This window comes from Tursiops truncatus, chromosome 4 (genome assembly GCF_011762595.2).
Source record: "Tursiops truncatus isolate mTurTru1 chromosome 4, mTurTru1.mat.Y, whole genome shotgun sequence".
Classification (NCBI taxonomy): domain Eukaryota; kingdom Metazoa; phylum Chordata; class Mammalia; order Artiodactyla; family Delphinidae; genus Tursiops; species Tursiops truncatus.
The window spans coordinates 89,200,073-89,221,243 of NC_047037.1; the positions used below are offsets into that span (position 1 = coordinate 89,200,073).

The 21,171-nt window shown below is 38.7% G+C and overlaps 1 protein-coding gene across 1 annotated transcript in view; it reads left to right on the forward strand.

The window, feature by feature from the left end:
* The window catches only part of IFT57 (intraflagellar transport 57), a 60,552-nt gene that overhangs the window by 12,932 nt on the left and 26,449 nt on the right, over positions 1-21,171 (forward strand). Inside the window, exon 5 of the mRNA XM_004320564.4 lies at positions 2,961-3,029. Coding sequence (XP_004320612.1) covers positions 2,961-3,029 — 69 coding nt within the window. The remainder of the gene's footprint in view (positions 1-2,960; positions 3,030-21,171) is intronic.

Here is a 21,171-nt window from a genome sequence, read left to right on the forward strand (position 1 = left end):
ATCCTGTTCCGTTGATCTATATTCCTGTTTTTTGTGCCAGTACCATACTGTCTTGATTACTATAGCTTTGTAGTATTGTCTGAAGTCACGGAGCCTGATTCCTCCAGCTCTCTTTTTCTTTCTAAGATTGCTTTTGCTCTTCGGGGTCTTTTGTGTTTCCATACAAAGTGTAAAAATTTTTTTGTTCTAGTTCTGTGAAAAATGCCCTTGATAATTTGAAAGGGACTGCGTTGAATCTGTAGATTGCTTTGGGTAGTATAGTTATTTTCACAATACTGATTCTTCCAATCCAAGAACATGGTATATCTCTCCATATGTATCATCTTTGATTTCTTTCATCAGTGTTTTATAGTTTTATGAGTACAGGTCTTTTGCCTCCTTAGGTAGGTTTATTCCTAGGTATTGTATTCTTTTTGATGCAATGGTAAATGGAATTGTTTCCTTAATCTCTCTTTCTGATCTTTCACCGTTAGTGTATAGGAATGCAAGAGATTTCTGTGTATTAATTTTGTATCCTGCAGCTTTACCCAATTCATCGATGAGCTCTAATAGTTTTATGGTAGCATCTTTATGATTTTCTATGTATAGTATCATGTCATCTGCAAACAGTGACAGTTTTACTTCTTCTTTTTCAATTTGGATTCCTTTTATTTCTTCTCTGATTGCCATGGCTAGGACTTTCAAAACTACGTTGAATAATAGTGGCGAGAGTGGGCATCCTTGTCTTGTTCCTGATCTTAGAGGAAATGCTTTCAGCTTTTTTCACCATTGAGTATGATGTTCGCTGTGGGTTTGTTGTATATGGCTTTTATTATGTTGAGGTAGCTTCCCTTTAAGCACACTTTGTGGAGAGTTTTTATCATAAATGGGGTTGAACTTTGTCAAAAGCTTTTTCTGCATCTATTGAGATGATCATATGGTTTTTATTCTTCAGTTTCTTAATGTGATGTATCATGTTGATTGATTTGCATATATTGAAGAATCCTTGCATCCCTGGAATAAACACCACTTGATCAGGGTGTATGATCCTTTTAATGTGTTATTGGATTTGGTTTGCTAGTGTTTTGTTGGGGATTTTTGTGTCTATGTTCATCAGTGATATTGGCCTGTAGTTTTCTCTTTTTGTGGTATCTTTGTCTGGTTTTGGTATTAGGGTGATGGTGGTCAAATGAGCTTGAGAGTGTTCTTCCCTCTGTAATTTTTTGGAAGAGTTTCAGAAAGGTAGGTGTTAACTTTTCTCTAAATGTTTGATAGAATTCGCCTGTGAAGCCATCTGGTTCTGGACTTTTGTTTGTTGGAAGATTTTTAATCACAGTTTCAATTTCAGTACTTTTGATTGGTCTGTTCATATTTTTTCCTGGTTCAGTCTTGGAAGGTTTTAGCTTTCTAAGAATTCGTCCGTTTCTTCTGGGTTGTCCATTTTATTGGCGTATAGTTGCTTGTAGTCGTCTCTTATGATCCTTTGTATCTCTGTTGTTACTTCTCCTTTTTCATTTCTAATTTTGTTGATTTGAATCCTCTCCCTCTTTTCCTTGATGAGTCTGGCTAAAGGTTTACCAATTTTGTTTACCTTCTCAAAGAACCAGCTTTTAGTTTCATTGATCTTTGCTATTGTTTTCTTTGTCTCTATTTCATTTATTTCTGCTCTGATCTTTATGATTTCTTTCCTTCTACTAACTTTGGGTTTTGTTTTGTCTTCTTTCTCTAGTTGCTTTAGATGTAATGAGAGGTTATTTGAGATTTTTCTTATTTCTTAAGGTAGAATTGTATTGCTGTAAACTTTCCTCTTAGAATTGCTTTGGCTGCATCCCATAAGTTTTGGATTGTCGTGTTTTCATTGTCATTTGTCTCTAGGTATTTTTTGATTTCCTCATTGATTTCTTCAGTGATCCATTGATTATTTAGTAACATATTTTTTAGCCTCCATATGTTTGTGTTTTATACAGTTTTTTTCCTGTAATTGGTTTCTAATCTCATAGTGTTGTGGTCAGAAAAGAAGCTTGATACTTCTAAATGCTTAAAGATAAGGGTTATCTTTGAAATCTGCCACTGCAGCTTTTGTACAACTCTACATGTATAAGTGTCCACCAAACAACACCCACTTATTTTTTTTGTTTTTCTGTACAAGACTTCAGGGCCAAGTTCCATTTGCTTTATTACCATGTCTTTAAGCTTTGGATATTCTTGTTAAATTTGTTTCACCCACTATGTCACTTGTCACCACAAAGACATTTGAAGAGAAAGGGGAACTAAAGTTTTGTTGTATATGCTTAGAGAGCCTGCTCAGACTCTGTATTTACTGTATATTGGAGAGGGAATTGATTCTCAAAGGGTCTCTTCTGACCCCATTCCCCATATCAGTTGGGCTAGGAATCAGGACCAGCTTGGAATCTACCTGAACTTTTCTTTTAGATAGTTAATATCTAAGATACAAGTTTAGTATCTTACATGTATATATTTTACATCCTTATATACATTTAATATTTAATATCTTTAAACTTGAGCATATAAAAGATGAGATGTCAAAAATATACGTTAATGTGATTGGTCCCTGGAGTAGGTGAGAGTATTCTATATCTGTCAGCCTCTTATTTTTGTCCATTTTAGTCATGTTACTCAAAATTTCCATTAACTCCTTCCAGTGTCTCTTTATTTCAGATATGCCACTTGGGACTGTTTCTTGTTATGTTTTTATGTTTATTTATCCCCAGTTTCACAGCAGTGGCATCTTTCTCTCTTTTTTTCTTCAGTGACTCTAAAAGAGGTCCTATTTTTAAATGGCATCATCAAAAAACAGATAACATTATGCCCTACTTTATGCACACTACTAGGCTTTTAAATACCCTTTCCTGCATTAGTCTTTCTATAGAGCTTAGCATATTAAGTATGTGAAATCTGAAAATACCTTTTTTAATTACAACTTTTATAATTATTAACTTTTAAACTCTTATTTTTCTAAGGAAGAGGAGACAGACAATGAAGAAAACTTTATTGATCTCAGCCTTTTGAAGGCCCAGACCTATCGCTTGGTAAGTTACATGGGATACACACAGGACCAACAAGCAGTCAGTACATATATTCTGCTAGAAATTGAAACAAGTAGAAATCATTCTTGGCCATTGCTTTGTGTGTCATTTGAAAAGTAGCTCTCGAAGCTGTTTTTCTATATATACAATATTATAATTATAGCAAATATACAAATCAGAGGGGCAAGTGGGAAAGCCTTCTGTCCATACCATGGAATATCAACTCAGGGCTTCTCATGTAAACTAGAAATAATTGATTTGCCTTATGTTATTTTTTTATTATGGAAAAACATATATATATGTTATTTTTTTATTATGGAAAAACATATATATATGTTATTTTTTTATTATGGAAAAACATATATATATATATATATGTTATGTATATATAATTCAAGTTATTTTCCATTATAATGGGCAGTATTGAATGGTCTTGATTATAGGAAATACTCAAATGGTAGTTCTTTGAAATAAAATGGTTTATATTAAGACTGGTATATGGATAGGTAGTCATATGTTGCTTCAAGTCAGTTTTTGCTCTGTTTTAATTAGGAAATAAATCCAGTCTATAAAAGAGAACCCACTCAATGAGATATTTCAAAAGTACATTTGGGATTTTTCTGTTTTCCTATATGTATGTTATATTTCAATAAAGTGATACCTATTGCATGCTCAAAAAAGTACGTATGAAACACAGTCTTATTTGTTCTTTATTTAATTATTCTTATCTCAATTCTACCAACAAGTTTGGATCTAGTTTTGGGTTCCTGTCATGAAGACTTCCTTGGCCACCTCACCCCATGCTAATCTCTTCACTTATCATTCACTGCCTTAGTATTGTTAGTCAGCATTAGTCAGTATTATTAATGATATGTGTGCGTTTTCTGCCCAACTTGAGATGTAATATAACATAACGCTGTGGCTAATTTGACTGAGTGTGTGAGTTGACTTTGAGACTTCCAGTACTTAACTAGCTGTCTGACCTTTGGCAGGTTTCCAACCTTCTTGTGCCTTATCTTCCTCATCTGTAAAATTGACTGAGTGTGTGAGTTGACTTTGAGACTTCCAGTACTTAACTAGCTGTCTGACCTTTGGCAGGTTTCCAACCTTCTTGTGCCTTATCTTCCTCAAATGTAAAATGAGGATAAAAATATTAGCTTTTATGTAGAGTTTTTAAAGATTAAAAGAGTTACTACATCTAAAGCATTTATAATGATGTTTGGCACATAGAAAGTACTTAAAAGGTGTTGGCAAAAACCAAAACCACACCTTCCCCCCACATTCCTTCTCTCAAATCTGACTTGTACAAGCTTCTTGCTAACACGGATAACTATCATTTTTTATATTCTCCATAGTATAACACAGAAGATTCTGAATAAATGCTTCTTAAATGAAAGAATGTATTTTTTGTTGCTCAATTGAAAATTATTTCAGAATAATGTGTTAACATTTAAATCCAAACAGATAAACTCCAGTTGTAACAATACATTTGCACATCACTTTGTAGTTTTCAAAGTACTTTAAAACACGTTTTTTAGTGACCTTGTAAGGCATTTGAGAAGATGTTATTTTCATTTTACAGATACAAAAACTGAAATTTATCACCTTGGGACAGTTTGATCTTTTAAAAAGCTAATAAATTACAGTGGCTTAATTTGAACTCAGTTTCTCCAGACTCCCAATTCTATTTCTTTTTCTCCTTTACCTTAAAACAAGAGTTCAACAGGGTAGATTCCTATCTTAAGCAAGGACACTGTGGTGCTTGGTGTTCCTGTATGTGTTGAAGATGTGATGACAGAGTTCTAAAGTATGAAGAAAAAAGCATAAGTAGAGATGCATACACCGTTATTCTTAGAAAGAAGCTGATATTTGTACTCTTCATTCGTATGTTGATGATATAAATAGAGGCCGGTAAAGGCCACCTGTAATTCCCTCTGGGCTAAGTAGTTTGAGTATTAGGAAGGAGCAAAGTGATTTAACTTGCCTTTACCATTACTCTAAGTCCCTATTGGTCCTGATTTCAATTTTTCACTTCAATTAAGCTGTGTAAGGATGGGTTTTCCCCCTACGTATGACTTTATAATTATCTAGGTATTAGATCCTTTGGACAATGATTATATAACATATACCTTTTTGAACTAAGACTATGTATAGTTTCATTTTCACAAGAGGAAGAAGTCTGAACACCAGGTGTTTGTGGATGGTCAGCCATGAAGTACTAATGAGGCAGAAAACCCTTTCATATTTAAAAAAATCTGGCAAGTTTATGATGTTGCCCACTAAAGCCATCTGCCTGAGACAGCTGTATCTGACTACAGCTTGCGATGGCTCAGGCTGCTCTTTCCCCAAGACAGAATTGCGCTATAGGTTAGTAACACAGATTTAAGATTTTGTGTTTCATGCAGCATGTGGGCTCACAATGCAGAAGAAATATTATTTTACTAAAGTTGATGTGATGAATTCTGCACTAGAGCAAGAATGATGGATACTATCTAGGAAATTGATGTACTGAATGTATACGTGACTGCCAGCCTAGCAATGTGCAGCTTACAACAGTCCCCCTCTACCTGTGGTTTTGAAACAATAGATGTTTCTCCAGTCATTCTCTAATCCTCCCCATTTTATTGTTCTTCACAGACTTTGGCATTGTATTCATCTGATTTGTTTATTGTCTATCTCAACCAGTAGGATGCAAACTCATCTAGAGCAGAAGCTTTTTTAACTGCTTTTGTACCTGTGCCTGGTGTGTAGAAAGTGCTCAGTACTGAATAATGTTGAATGAATACACACGTGAATGAATGCTATTTTATATTTATAGCTTTATGAGAAAGTATAGTTTAATCTTCATAGAGAAAAGAACTCAGCAATAATTGGGTCCTCTTCTATGTACTGTGTAGGATAATACAGGGAGAAATCTACTTATATTCCTTTCTTTCATTAAATAAAGCAAAGTCTAGGCCCTGAAAAGTGTGCCCTTAAGTATCATGGTGACTCAAGAAGCTGGGTGTACATGAGCATTTTCCTGAGATTTGTGGTAAATGGAGCATGAGAAAAGGTAAATGAAAGAGACATATGTTGCAGATTGTGTTCTCTGGAAGTGGACACTGAGACAGAGTTTGGGATGCAAGATGTTCATGGTGAAAGGCCGGGGTGAGAAGTGTTGCCTGCTGGGCCGGTCGCTGGAGGCGGTCTGCCCTGGGAAGGACGCGGCCCCAGGTAAGGTGGCTCTGCAGGTGGGACAGAGCCCGAGGGAGCTGACAGCTGGAAGCCGGCTGCTGGCCACCTTGCCCGCAACTGAGCGCAAGTCCTTCCTTGAAGGGAGACCCTAGAGGTCTAGCTTCCTGACTCCCACTGCATAATTGAAGCCTGTAACCGCTAATTTGAAGAATTTGTGAAGAGATGCTGTGTGCCCATTGACTAAACTTTAAGATGTCTGCCTAATCAGACTGTAACGCAGCAGCAGTATTTCATGAGCACTGAAACCGGTGTTCTAAGAAAACGGCGCTTCCTATCAATCACGAACGCTTATAGTGATTGTTTGGCACTGGTTTGTTGGGAAGCAGGTGTTTTTCAGAATAGTTATTTACTTTGAGGTTTAAAAGTATTTTAAAGCCATTTTTGCTGTGATTTCTTCCTCCAATTCTGTTACCCCATTGTGGTTTGACCAATAATACAGGCATACCTCATCTTGTGGCGCTTCACTTTATTGTGCTTTGCAGATACTGCATTTTTTACAAATTGAAGGTTTGTGGCAACCCTGCATCAAGCAAGTCTACTGGTGCCATTTTTCCAACAGTATTTGCTCACTGTGTCTCTGTGTCACATTTTGATAATTCTCGAAATGTTTCAAATTGTTTTCAAATGTTTCAAAATGTTTGTCATTGTCGTTATATTTGTTACAGCAATTTGTGATCAGTGATCTTTAATGTTACTGCTGCAGCTTGCTAAGGGCTCAGATGATGGTTAACATTTTTAATGATAAAATATTTTAAATTAGCACATACCTTATGTTTTTAGACATAATGCTATTGCACACTTAATAGACTACAGTGTATTGTAAATACATCTTTTATATGCACTGGGAAACCAAAAAAATTGCGTGACTTGCTTCTTTATTGTGGTATTTACTTTATTGAGGTGGTCTGGAACCAAACCTGCAATATCTCTGAGGTATGCCTGTACTTTGCAAGATAATAACTTCTGCAATTAGTGAAGGATTGCTTTATTTTTCCAGAGTTTGATTTGCAGGTTAGTTATTGAAATTTTGAATTTTTTCTTAGAAAGAAAAAAATATGGATGGATATTAGTCTTTGAAGCTAGCCCACAAAGTTCTACACTCTTTCTGTCCCTCTGATTTCTGAATGGTCTTGAAATCTGAAATTGAGCGGAAGCGTCCCTGAGAGTGGCCGTGGTGGGAGGGACACTGGTGTGGAATTAAAGCTCTGACAGTTGGGCAGAGCCTGTGAGGGTTAGGGGTGCGGTAGAATGTTCTGAGATGTGAGGGGTGGGAGCAGGGAAGGAAGGCTCTGGTGGCAAGGTGTTCGGCAGGTGTTCTGGGTCATTTCTGTTTCAAACTTGAGTATGCTGATTGGAAAGTACCTGTATGTTCATGGTAACTGTGCTGTAATTATGAGTGGTCTCTGTAGCTCCCCTCCATTCTGAAGCTCAGTAGAATCACAGCAGTAGTGTTCTGGCAGCATGATGCAGATGTGTCATTCTTCTCCCCCAGTGGAAAAAAAAAAGATGGGAGGGAAGCTGTGTGCTCTCTGAATTCTATTTTTAAATGCCCATCACTTCATTTCAAAACATTTTTTTCAAACATGCCATAGACACCATTCTTACTTGAGATGCTAAATTTGAGGTTTTAGAAACCAAATCCTGAGTTATACAGCATAAAACCAACTATCTCAAAAGGTTTAAACACAATTGGTTTCTAATTACTTAGCAAAAAATTCATTGTACCAAGAATGAGAGAATTTTTAGCTTAAAAAGCAGAAGCTGTAAGGAAGTAAAAATCTGGGCGTAGAATAAAAATCATCATTTCAGTTTTAGTTTAGGATGTCATTGTGGCAAGGCTGCAATATTGTGATCAAAAGGGGGAGAAGATGGATCTACTTCGATTAATATCTTAAATACTTTACATTTTCCTCATTTTACATATGATTTACACTTTACTCTTCAACAAAATGTCCTTTCTTAATACAGGAAAAAAATACCATTCTACAACACAACGTGCCCCATAGGAGGCCCCTGGTTCTGATTCCTGCTCGAGGAAAATGTTTTTTCTTCTCTTTTCCTGAAACATTAGGGTGTGAGTTCTCCTATCTGGGCTCTGACTGTGGGAAGTCTATCGTTGGTGTTTCACAGAAGAAACAATTAAAACGCCACATGTTCGAGTGTGATGGAACACATTGCTGAGTAAATGCTTTTATTTCTCTGGTAGCTAGCCCATACCACCCCATCAGTTTTACATCTGGAGGTGAATAGGAAATGTAGGTTAGAGAAAAATGCTGTACTCCTCACTGCTCAGAGGAGGCTCAAACAGCAGTCCTTGCTGGGTGTAAAAGAGACTTTTACTTGATCTTTAGTGTAGCTTTTGAACGCACACTTGAAATAGGAAAGATCCTTATTTTCATTCATGGTGTTATTGTGAGCCTAGAAAGAAGTAGGAAGCAAGGACTTTTCAAGGTCCCTTCTAGCTCTGAGTCCATACCTTCAAGGTCAATGCTACAGTGGAAAAGCAGCCTTAGATAAAATCCTGACCACATGTCACTAGCCATGTGGCCATACTGATTTATCCTCTCTGTAACTCAGCTTTCTTATCTGTAAGATGGGGACACAATTCAACCAAGGGTTATTTTGAGATTAATAGAACTTGTGCACCACACCTAGCATGGTGCTGGCCTAGAGTATACATTTGATGCATTTCTTATTTTGTATAATTTTTTACCTCTCCTAGAGACTGGAATTAGTTACAAACATTCTTAGGTGCTGTAGGAGAATAGAAAAAGCCCCAGTCTCTCAATACAAATAAATTTCTAGATCACCATGAGTATTTTTGAATAAAAAGCTTACATAGCATATAAGTTATCAAGAAGGTTGCATTTTGTTGTAAATTAGGAAGCTCTGGTGATAGCATGGCTTTATTTTCATAATCTGTCACGTGAATTATTATTGAAGTCCCACTGGACTCAATCTGCTGTCACGTAGGGTCTCCCCTGCGGAAATGACTAAGGGGAATTTAATGAAAAGTAATACAATGATTTTTTTTCCAGGAATCATTTGAAAGCCGTCCTTTTATAAACGGGTAGGTTGTATTTCCTAAATCAACACTAACAGCCTATATTTATTATGTAATTCAGTATATTAGATCCATACCCAGAATGTGTGCTTTTTTTCAGTCCTCCTCTGCAAACGTACAATCTTTAAATACACCCACCCCCACCCATCCCCCCAACAGTGTTAGTGCTTTGAATATCTGACTGATTCATTTTCATCCAGGACATCTAGTTAGTTACTAAGACCTCTGGATGCTGCCTTTGAAATCTCTCTCATCTTCATCTCCCCACCTCCCTTTTCCAAAATAGTTTTCATCTCGCTCCTCAGTCTTACTTACCAAAACGTGACTTTAGTCAGATCATTCTGAATTCAGTAATTTTTGATGGCTTTTCGTTGCCTTCAGGACAGTTTATACAGATTATAAAGCAATACATTTTTGGTCTGGCTTTCAAAACCCTTAGCAATTTGACAACTGTCCACATAGCCAACTTTATTTTCTTTCACTGGAATAACTTTTCCAGGTTAAGTTAAAGAGGACCTCTCGTAGGTTTTGAAACACCTCAGGAGTATATCTGCTCTCATCCTATCCTCTCTTCCTTTGTCTCTTACCCAAAATGCCTTCCCATCATCTCTCTACCTGACTCTTCAATGTTCAAGGTTCAGCTCAAATTCTGCCTTCTTAGTGATACCTTCCCTTCTAACCCAGCCCCATTTAATCCTATGATCCACAAATGTACAACCCACAAATCTTCATAAAACACAACTAGCATGTTCTTTTATGAGGATTTTTTATCATTTTATTCACTGTCCCTGGAGTAGCACAGTACCTGGTATACAGTAGGTACTAAATAAAGTTTGGTGGGCTAAGTTATTTTACCTTGTTTGTAACTTTACTTTGCCTCCCCTCTGGCTTAAAGGACAAAATTCACATTCCTCAGCCTGTCCTCTAAGGTCTTTCACAATATATTCAATATTTTTTGCTCCCCAGTATTCACCTTTTTAAGCCCCTCGTCTCTCTTCTCGTGTGATCTTCACAAGCTGTGTTCATTCAATATTTCATATTTTGGCTTATGATGCCTTCCTGGCTATATAAACCCTTGGCTTGCCTTTTCTGCCTGTTTACATCCCAAACTTCCTTGTAAAGTTAAACTTAAATCTCACCATCGCCATTAAAACGCACTTCTCTCTCTTATTCCAACTCCTGAAGCATTTACCACCTGTACCAGCTAGTTTTTGGAAGTTAATCAAACATATATTTTTACTTGTTTTTATTGAAAAAAACTTTATTGTTTTTAAAAGGGAAGTATATTCATTGGTTTTTTTTTTTTAATGAAAGCACAAAAGAGTACAAAGAAAAAATTTCTTCAAATCTCAGCTCCCGGATATAAACATTATATCCCTTTATGCATAATTGCCCTGAGGTCATGTAAGATGCTAACATTTAATGAATCTGGATGAAAGGTATATGGGAATTCTTTGTGCTACTTGTGTAATTTTTTGTGTAAGTCTGAAAAAAATTATACTGACACAAAAATAGATTAATGAAGTAGTGCAGAGTTCATAAAATAATCCACATATACAGTTATATTAGTATATGAAGCAATGCAAATCAATCAGGAAAACTGTTCAATTAAATGGTGATAGGATAACAGGCTATTCATTTGGGGAAAAAAGATGGACTCCTCCCTCATATCTTACACCCAAATAAACCTCACATGGATCAACAAATTAAAAAATGATGAGGCACAAGAATATGAGTGGCAAGTGTAATATTCATGGGTTGAAATAGGCATGATAAAGCATGGCAAGGAAACTAAAAACCATAAAGGAAAAATACTAATAAATCTGAACGCATAAAAATTAAAACCTTATATATGGAGGGGTGGGGAACACCAAAAAGTTAAAAAACAAGTAATAAACTGGGCGGATATAGTTGTTACCTATATGACAAAGGATTGATAGGCGTACAGTAAGGTGTTTCAGAGCTTGTGCTCTAGGGTAACATTGCCTGGGCCCTGCCACTTACTAATGATGTGACATTGGGAAAATTACCTAACTGCTCTCTACCTCATTTTTCTCATTCGAAAACAATAGGAATAAGTCTCCTTTGATTCATGGTGTTATTACTGGTCACTTAACCCATATGTAAAGGTATCTAGTACCAAGCGTGGCATGTAATAATGATAATTATAGCTGCTAACATATATTGAGGGCTTACTACGTACCAAGTATTGTGAAAGCCTTTCAAATACATCATTTAATTTAATCACCATATCAACCCTTCCAATGAGGAGAGGGTACTATTATTATTCCCATTTTACAGATGGGAACCCTGAGGTTTAATGACAGCTAGTAAGTGATGAAGGGGGGGTTTGACCAGAGACGGCATTCCTGATTTCATCCACTTAACATTTACATCATGCTGTGGTGATTCTCAAGACAACTTAGTTCCCTTTTCCCTGAGTCCTGGGAATATTTACTCTTGACAGTTAAGTGGACTTTCATGTTCCTCTCAGTAAGTATATGAATCGAGTTCTTCAGATGTATTTGAGCACTGATATATCCATGTGGTTACAATCTCAAAAGAAACCTTATAGAAATTTGTTCCATTAAAAAGTTAGACTTATTTCACCCTCTACAACAGCAGTCCCCAGCCTTTTTGGCACTAGGGACCGGTTTCATGGAAGACAATTTTTCCACAGACTGGGAGCGGGGGTGGGATGGCTTCGGGATGATTCAAGTGGGTTACATTTATTGTGCACTTTATTTCTCTTATTATCACATTGTAATATGTAATGAAATACTTATACAACTCACCATAATGCAGAATCAGTGGGAGCCCTGAGCTTGTTTTCCTGCAACTGGATGGTCCCATCTGGGGGTGATGGGAGACAGTGACACCCGAGGTGTGTTGCTTATGTCCAGTTTACTCCGTGATCTCGTTTTGGTTGCTGTCACTGCAGAAAACCCTGCTTCACAAAGATAGGGTGTTGGAAACGGAAGCAGGCTTTTCAGTGCTTTTGTGGCAATCTCAGGATACTCCGCCTTGACTTTAATCCAGAATGTATGGAGATTTGAAGTTGTCTCAAACAAACTTTTAAGGCCACCGTCATTTGCAATCTCAAGCAGTTGATCCTCTTCTAGCACGGACAAAGTCAATTGCCACTCACTGGTAGGATTTTGATATGAGTTTGCAAGCAATTGATTTATTATAGTCCCTGTGCAGTCAAACCTCTCTGCTAATGATGATCTGTATTTGTAGCCGCTCCCCAGCGCTAGCATCACAGCCTCAGCTCCACCTCAGATCATCAGGCATTAGATTCTCATAAGGAGTGTGCAACCTAGATCCCTCACATGCGCAGTTCACGGTAGGGTTCATGGTCCTATGAGAATCTAGTGCTGCCTATGATCTGACAGGAGGCGGAGCTCAGGTGGTAATGCGAGCAATGAGGAGTGGCTGTAAATACAGATGAAGCTTCACTCACTCACCAGCTGCTCACCTCCTGCTGTGCTGCCTGGTTCCTAACAGGCCACAAATACAGGTGTGCGGCCCGGGGGTTGGGGACCCCTTCTCTTGATATTGACCAAGTATGGTATTTGAGCACTGGTATATCTATGTGGTCGCCATCTCGAAGGAAAGAAGCCTTTTAGAAATTCATGCCATAAAAAGTTAGACTTATTTTGCATACTCTGCAACACCAAGTATAATGTCTACATTAGTTCCTCCAGACATACTTCCAGGGATACTTTCTTTTGGTTTTATTTTGAGAAAATAAAAAGTCAGAGATGGTTTTATCTTAGCACTTAGTGTACCAATGTAGCTAAAGTAGTTAAAGTAGTAGCAAAGGTAGTTTGATGTGTTAAATAGAAATAATATAGGAGGTTAAATTGTCATTCAAAAATAATTTCATATTTCCTATTGGAAAATTAAATTTATTTTGTGTTAATTTGGGGAGCTTTCTTTTTACCTTTTTTGATTTGTTGGAGCATAATTTATTCGTCTTGGTTCACATTATAACTTAGAATAAAATTTCTTTTGATAGTCTTAAAATTGAACTTAAGAAAACCTTTTATGAACTTCATATATTTAAAGACAGAGGCTACCATCTATCTATTTCTTTTGATAGATTAGCCGGGGTTTAATTTGGTTATTCAGAACAAATCTGAAGATACTTTTTTTATGGTATTAAACATTTTTTTCTTCATAGTAATATAGTGTTAAATTATGTAAAACCTAATTTGGAAAGAAAATAATGAACCAAAATCACAATTTGTGCTTCTTTAATCATGAAGAAGAATTGGCTTGTAGGGACATGAAAGGTTTTAACTCTGCCTTAAGTATAGTTTGTTAAAATCATTGGATTTTGATGAACACTCTTGATTGAAATAACTTATCCCTCTATCTAGCTTTATTGATAGATTGTAAGGAAACAGGGACACTAGATATCCTCAGGAGAAACCCTGTTTAATTCATAGTAAGACCGTATATACTATGTTAGCCTTTTGGCCACCTATCATATCTTGAAAAAACAGCAGATAAGGAAAAATGCGAAAAAGGCCTCTGAGCAACCAAAATAAGTATAAACACTTCCATTTAAAAATATTCTATGAAGAGACCTAACCTCACTGCCCCCTGTCCCTGAGTGCCCACTTTTTTCCCCTGTATTCTGACTTTGCCTACGTTCTAACAAGCTTGGTTATTAGGTTTCTAAACCCACACCAGCCTAGGAGGAGGAAGGGGTACTACAGGCAAGCAGGGAGACAGCCGCAGGTGATCACTGGCATCTTGATAACAGGAAGCTACAGGAACAGTATACAGGCAGAATGTGAGCAACTTTAGTTATCTGGGATCATTTAGTGTGGGATCAGTCGTATCCAGATTTCTCCGCCCTGAGGGCATCATTGTATTACGGAATAGTACATACAATACGAGACATCAGAAAGATGTAAGGGACTTCCCTGGTGGTCCAGTGGTTAAGACTCCATATTCCCAATGCAAGGGGCCTGGGTTTGATCCCTGGTCAGGGAACTAGATCCCGCATGCCGCAACTAAGAGCCCGCACACAGCAACGAAGATCCTGCATGCCGCAACTAAGACCCGCTGCAGCCAAATAAACAAATATTTTTTAAAAATTACAGCCAGGGCTTCCCTGGTGGCGCAGTGGTTGAGAGTCCGCCTGCTGATGCAGGGGACACGGGTTCGTGCCCCGGTCCGGGAAGATCCCACATGCCGCGGAGCGGCTGGGCCCGTGAGCCATGGCCGCTGGGCCTGCGCGTCCGGAGCCTGTGCTCCGCAACGGGAGAGGCCGCGGCGGTGAGAGGCCCACGTACCGCAAAAAAAAAATAAAAAAAGTAAAAAAAAAAAAAAAAAAAAAAAAAAAAAAAATTACAGCCAGTAGGGCTTCCCTGGTGGCGCAGTGGTTGGGAGTCCGCCTGCCAGTGCAGGGGACGCGGGTTCATGCCCCGGTCCGGGAGGATCCCACATGTCGCGGAGCAGCTGGGCCCGTGAGCCATGGCTTCTGGGCCTGTGCGTCCGGGGCCTGTGCTCCGCGATGTGAGAGGCCGCAACAGTGAGAGGCCCGCGTACCACAAAAAAAAAAAAAAAAATTACAGCCAGTAAATGTCAGCATTTACCAGTATCCAGAATCCAGTCTGACAGTGGTGTCTGATCTTCCTAAGAGGTAGGGATTTTGGCTTGGTAATTGTAGACGTAAGCACCTCCACTTATTCTCATTTCATTACTAGTTCGGTGTTGGGATCTTCTAACTCTCCCTTCATCTCCCGTTTTCACCTGGAAGTCTGTGAATCCAGCTTCTGTCCAGGCCCTTACGATCTAGGTCCTCCCAGCAGGCTCCCACCTGAACTTGTGATCTCTCTGTAATGTCTGACATGGGGACTCCATTCCCAAGGAAATGTCTTCTCATTTCCTTGACTGAGCCTTGAGCTTCACTCTTGGGTCTGCCCATGCAGGCATATATGTTCCCTTTACCAGACGAGGTCTCAGTCAGTGATCAAGGGATGTAGGGTGGCCATAATTAGTCAAGTTTTAGAAATACTGCCTTACGCTATTCCCAGCTTTCTTCTTTATTCCCAATGGGGGGATGTCTTAACCAGAGCCAACTGCCCAATCTGGCTTGGACCCTTGGGATCAAAAAGATCCTGTAGTACCAGGCTTTTGTTGTTATGGACCTAGCAGAGTTGAAATGAGTGGAGTTAACTCTTGCTGACATCAGGAAGTCATAGTCAACATTTCTCTGGCCAGTAACCTGATTAGTCCCTGTTCTCTTACCGGGTTTTCCAGTAATGTGTGTGCAGTACCCATTAGGAATAGTTTCTCCCCAAAGAGATAGTTTTAAGTTCTTTGTTTTAAGATGGCAACTCAACAGGTATACCAAAAACATGACCAGTGCTTCCACTGTATATCACCTGTAACAGTTTTCTGTATTAATACTTAATAGGTCCGTCTCTCTCTGTTAATACATTACTCCCCCTACTGGTAGCCGTGGCCTACCTGTAGCCCCCAGAGTTAAGTAAGAGGTTTTGCACTTTGAAAATGTATCAGGTTTTGTAGTCATACTTAGCCTAGTTGACCAGAACAGCTTTGCAGCACTATGCACGCTATCCAATGCAAAGGACTTTATATATCCTCACATGATCTCCCTTACTGAAATGCAGGGCCTTCTCTTATTACACCCCTATCTTCATAAGACCAACCACAACCAACTATGTATATTTATGTGTGTGTGTGTGTGTGTGTGTGTGTATAAATACACACACACACAGAGAACACAGTATTTCTTCAGATGCTTAACTATCCCATTAATATTACCTGGGAAAAGGGGAGACTACTCTCTGGAACAGGATTCTGAGCAGGCAAGTAACATTGCATTTTGGGGGGGGGGTTGTATTTCAGGTTCATTTTATTTTTTAAAAAAATTAATTTTATTTATTTTTGGCTGCGTTGGGTCTTCTTTGCTGCGCGAGGGCTTTCTCTAGTTGCAGCAAGGAGGGGCTGCTCTTCGTTGTGGTACGCGGGCTTCTCATTGCGGTGTCTTCTCTTGTTGCGGAGCACGGGCTCTAGGCGTGTGGGCTTCAGTAGTTGTGGCACGCGGGCTCAGTAGTTGTGGCTCGCAGGCTATAGAGCGCAGGCTCAGTAGTTGTGCCACACGGGCTTAGTTGCTCTAGGGCATGTGGGATCTTCCCGGACCAGGGCTCCAACCCGTGTCCCCTGCATTGGCAGGCGGATTCTTAACCACTGCGCCACCAGGGAAGTCCCTCAGGTTCATTTTAGAAACAAACTTCTCAGGACTGAGGTGATGGTGACATGGTTCAGATCAAATGTCTTGGTGGCAAGCTGGGGAAAATCATAGGAGAAGATCCCAGGCCTGTTGTCTGTCAGCTTGGCAATGATGTTTGAGCATTGACCTGGTTGTGAGGAAATAATGATATCGTCATCCTGTCCTTTATCTGGTCCAAAAGTAGAGTGCAGAGAGCTCCATACAGAGCTCTTGATATAAGGCTGTGCAAGGCAGATGGCCCTCACATCAAGTGTCTTGAGTGGTGGATGACCTGTGAAAGCAAGTTCCTTGACAAATTTTTTAGTGACCGTGTGGACAGTAATTAGCTTGGAAGGATGCTGTGGGAGAAGACACCACAAATATAAAGTATATTTGAATTGCCTCTCAATCAAAAGAAGAAATAGAAGTGACCAAATAAAAATATTTGGAGCCTATGAAATTAAATTTCACTGAAAAAGAAATAAAAATGATCATTTTACATATGAAGAGGCACCCAACCTCAATGATGGTATGGGGAAAATAAATTACAATGCCAGTATAATAGTTTTTATTTCCATTATATTGAAAACTGAAAGTGCCTTTGTAGCATCTCTTGTCATCCTCAGTGGAAACAAGCCCTTTGATGTACTCTTACAGGGAGTATACATGACTAACATCCCTTTTGAGGCAGTTTGTCTCCCCTTTTGCTTCTTCAGGATCTGGGCTTTAGGGGTTCTGTGGGGCTGATGTTTGTGTGATGACTTTTGGTATTTCCTGTGTTCTTGGGCCTCTGGTCAGTCTCCTTCGGGCACTGATAATTTGATTTCCTGGCCCGCGGTCCCCAGGAAGGTCACGGCTTCGGCCGGAGGGGCCCCTCCAGAGCTGGCGGCGCTGCAGCCGTGGGCGGGGGCGGGGTTGGCAGTCGCTCCACCCTCCCATTGGGCTCTGGGGCGGCTCAGCAGCAGTGGAGGGAAGAGATCCTGAGCCAGGAGTTACAGCTCCTCATAAACGCGGGCTCCATTCTGGGCGGCGGGGTTGGGGGGTGGGGCCCCTCTGCCCTTAGTCATTCCGGGAGGGAGGTAGGGAGGCAGGGGCTCCCGGGGAGGGAGCAGTACGGAGCGCCAACCTTCCATGTTCGATCCTTGAACTGACCCTGGGTAGTATGCCTCAAGGTTACGTTAGGGGATGCCTTGGACTGTTATCTTCAGCTCTCCCTTTGGCAGTCTTAGGGTCAGTTCTCATCAGTTTCTTTTTCTTAGGACCAATTATTACCCCCACTAACTAGCCTCAGACTCTTCCTAATAGGCTGTAAACTCTTTGCAGGCAGGGATTAAATCCTATCTCTCCATACCAAGCACAGTGCCTGGATTCTTACCTTGAATGTTGTAGGAGCTTAACAAATGGCTTATTGGTAAATTAATTAATTATAAATGAGACTTCGGGATAACCTGTGTCTTATTGAGCTTCTAATTGTTTCTTCAGCAGCATTAACTGGAAAATGCAGTTTCCCAGGAGCCATGCTTTATCTTCGTTAATGTTGTTTCAGAGAGGAACTTTGTCATGATGATGTAAAATTTTGATTAAATGGAAACAGCAGTTTATTTCTCTTTAACTAATAGCTCCACATAAAATACCATTTGTTATTAGAGAAACAATCGGAAAGGAAAGGTTTTCTCAAAGTATTATAACCAAGGTGTGGTTAAAATGATTTATACTTCATATGTAGGGCTTGCTCAGTTAATGTATCCACTTATTAGGCATTAGGAAATTCTGAGTGAGGAACAAGGTTATGAAATAGATGTGCAAAGATGGAAGTAGAAAGGGACTGTATAGTTTGAATAAGTTAATGCTGTTCTACCAAGCCTAATGTTCTCTTTTTTTGCCCTTTCTTCATTTAGTAACTAGGCCATTTCCCCCAGTATATTAACTATAGCCTAGGAATGAGTGAAAATTTTTGAGCTGCTACATTAAATCATTTCAGGACATTGGGAGTAGGAATTAGCAAATTATTGCCTGAAGGAACCAAATAATAAGCTAAGAAGGGTAAATGTAACTTACTGAAGTGCCCAATATAAAACCAAACAGTATTATAGCTTATGCACAGGGCTGTCTTGATGTGGTGTTTGATCTCCATGTACTCTACTGTCCGATTCAAACAGAGCCAATACTGACCATTTGCCTTCATGAAAATTAGAAAAATGTGCCCTTCCTTGAGTGAAAATTTTAAGCATGTTATGCACAGCTTGAACAATCTGATGTTCAGGCCTGAAGAAGGTGGGAATGTGGATGGGTACCCTCTCTGGCTTTGTTTGGTGATTTTGGACTCCACCCTTCTGTAAGGAAGGGAAGAAGGGGGGATGGGATGGAGGGGATGATGGGGTTGGGGAAGAGTGGCTCAAGGATTTAATCAGTAGCACTAGTTTCAATTCACCCAAACAGTGGTTCTGTAAGTCAAACTTATTTTTAAATCAGTGACCAGAACACCTGCGTTCTATTAGGAATCATACAGAACTGCTGCTTAAAAGGACGTGCCCCTTTTCGACTCAGTCTGGCTCTGTGCGATTGGGATGTGGAGCTCATAACCCTGGAAGGAGCAAGCCTGTGTATATATCACACACACGCTCCAAATGTCAGCGCTCACATCCCACTGGTAGTGTGTACATCCTCCCACCCCCACTGTCATCCTCATAAGTCTACCCGGTTTTTTATAGAAAATGAGCCAGTCAGAATTGGGCCTCCTAGAGCCAGGGATGGGTACTGGGATGTGCCAGTGAGTGTGCAAGTATATGAACATTAATGAATGTCAGTGTGGAGTTTCACGACTGAGAATTTTCCCTGTGGCTTTAGGTTTCCACTGGGAGACCCAGTATCTCTTCTCATGCCATCACATACATTCTTATATAACTTCACACATGTCTGCTTTGTGAATACTGCCACCCGTCCCCAGCTATGATGCTATTGTGCTACCTTGGATTCAGTTTATATAGGTCTATAGCATTATATTAGGTGCTCAAAATAATACAATGTTTCTATATTTAAATGAGCACTTTAATGCTTAAAATAGAATCTTGGACATTTTTCATTTGGAGTTTCCACATTTTACTTTTCTTAAATTAATGCTTGTATTTTTTATACTAACTGAATAAATTCAGACCACATATTGTGAAATGCAAAAAGCATATATTAGTTACCCATTCTCTAATTGCGTGGTTAGAACTGTATAGCCCCCTGAATTTCTGAACAGAAAGCAATATATGCTCCTTTTAAGGCTCTGAGTCTGTTTAGAACTTGCTAATATGAGCTGGGAGGTAGGAGAGAGAGAGAGGTTTTTTCACATCAGCAGTGACCTAGAGACTCAGTCGGGAGTCAGTTCAAAGCCCCTGAAGACCTCAAGCTCCCCCCAAAATTAAATCCCAATATAAAGTTATTCTTGTACTTAGTGTTATACTGGACAAGAAGTATCTTTTAGTGACATAAATTCACAATGAGAATGTAATTTCACCATGAGGTTGTTTATATAGTCTTTTATTTTTAAATGTTGTATTATGGGAAATTGCAAACATATACAGAATTAGAATGAGATAATGAACCCTTATGCAACAGTACCTTGTTTAACAGTTAACCTTTGGTTGATTGTGTTTCCTCTAAAGCCCCTCCCTCCTTTTCTCTTCGCCCCATAGTATTTTAAAGTAAATTTCAGACATTATGTAAATTCACCTGTCAATATTTCAACATTTATCTCTGATTTATAAAGCCTTTTTTTAACGTATCCATCATGCCATTGTCATATCTATAAAATTAATAATAATTCCTTAATATCATCTAATACTCTTCGTATTCAAATTTCCCTAATTGTCTCAAAAACATCTTTTTACAGATTGTTTACGTTAGAATCCATGTAGGGTTTATACCTTGTATTTGGCTGTTTGTATCTCTCAGGTTTCTTTTTTTCTATATTAATAATTTTTTATATTTTTCTTACTTTTTAAATAATTTTTCAAGGGAGCATAAAAGGAAAAATACTACCAAAATTAATGCATTAAACTTTATCTTTAAATCATTAATTTTTACGTTCTTTATGTTTTCAGATCCATACATACTTAATGCCGAAATGTGGAGGGCTGAGAAAATGGAAAAAAAAAATTTTCCTTTTCTGATTCAAAGACAGGACTGAATTGAGCTTATTACTCAACAGCAGAAAACAAATGCAAGAAAGTCGACCTCTACCCTATTTGAGTTCAAATAGGTCTGCATTAAATCACATTTTTAAGCTATATTATGGTTTGACCTAACCAAAATATCATCTTATAAATACAAAATTTGTAAACAATGTGCCCTTTACTTCTGGGATCTTATCTTTTTTGTCTTTCAGATTTTGGGTTTGTATTTCAGTACAGTGAATTCAAACTAAGGCAATGTTTTGTTACCAAACATGTGAGTGTTTGCATCTTTTCTACCATTACCAATTAACATACCTAAATGGCTTATTCATTTGACAGTATTCCTATTGAGTTCACTCTGATATCTCAAAAAAATTATTCTTTGTAAAAATAGTTAAATCACATATTTGCTTCTTTTATAAATAGTAA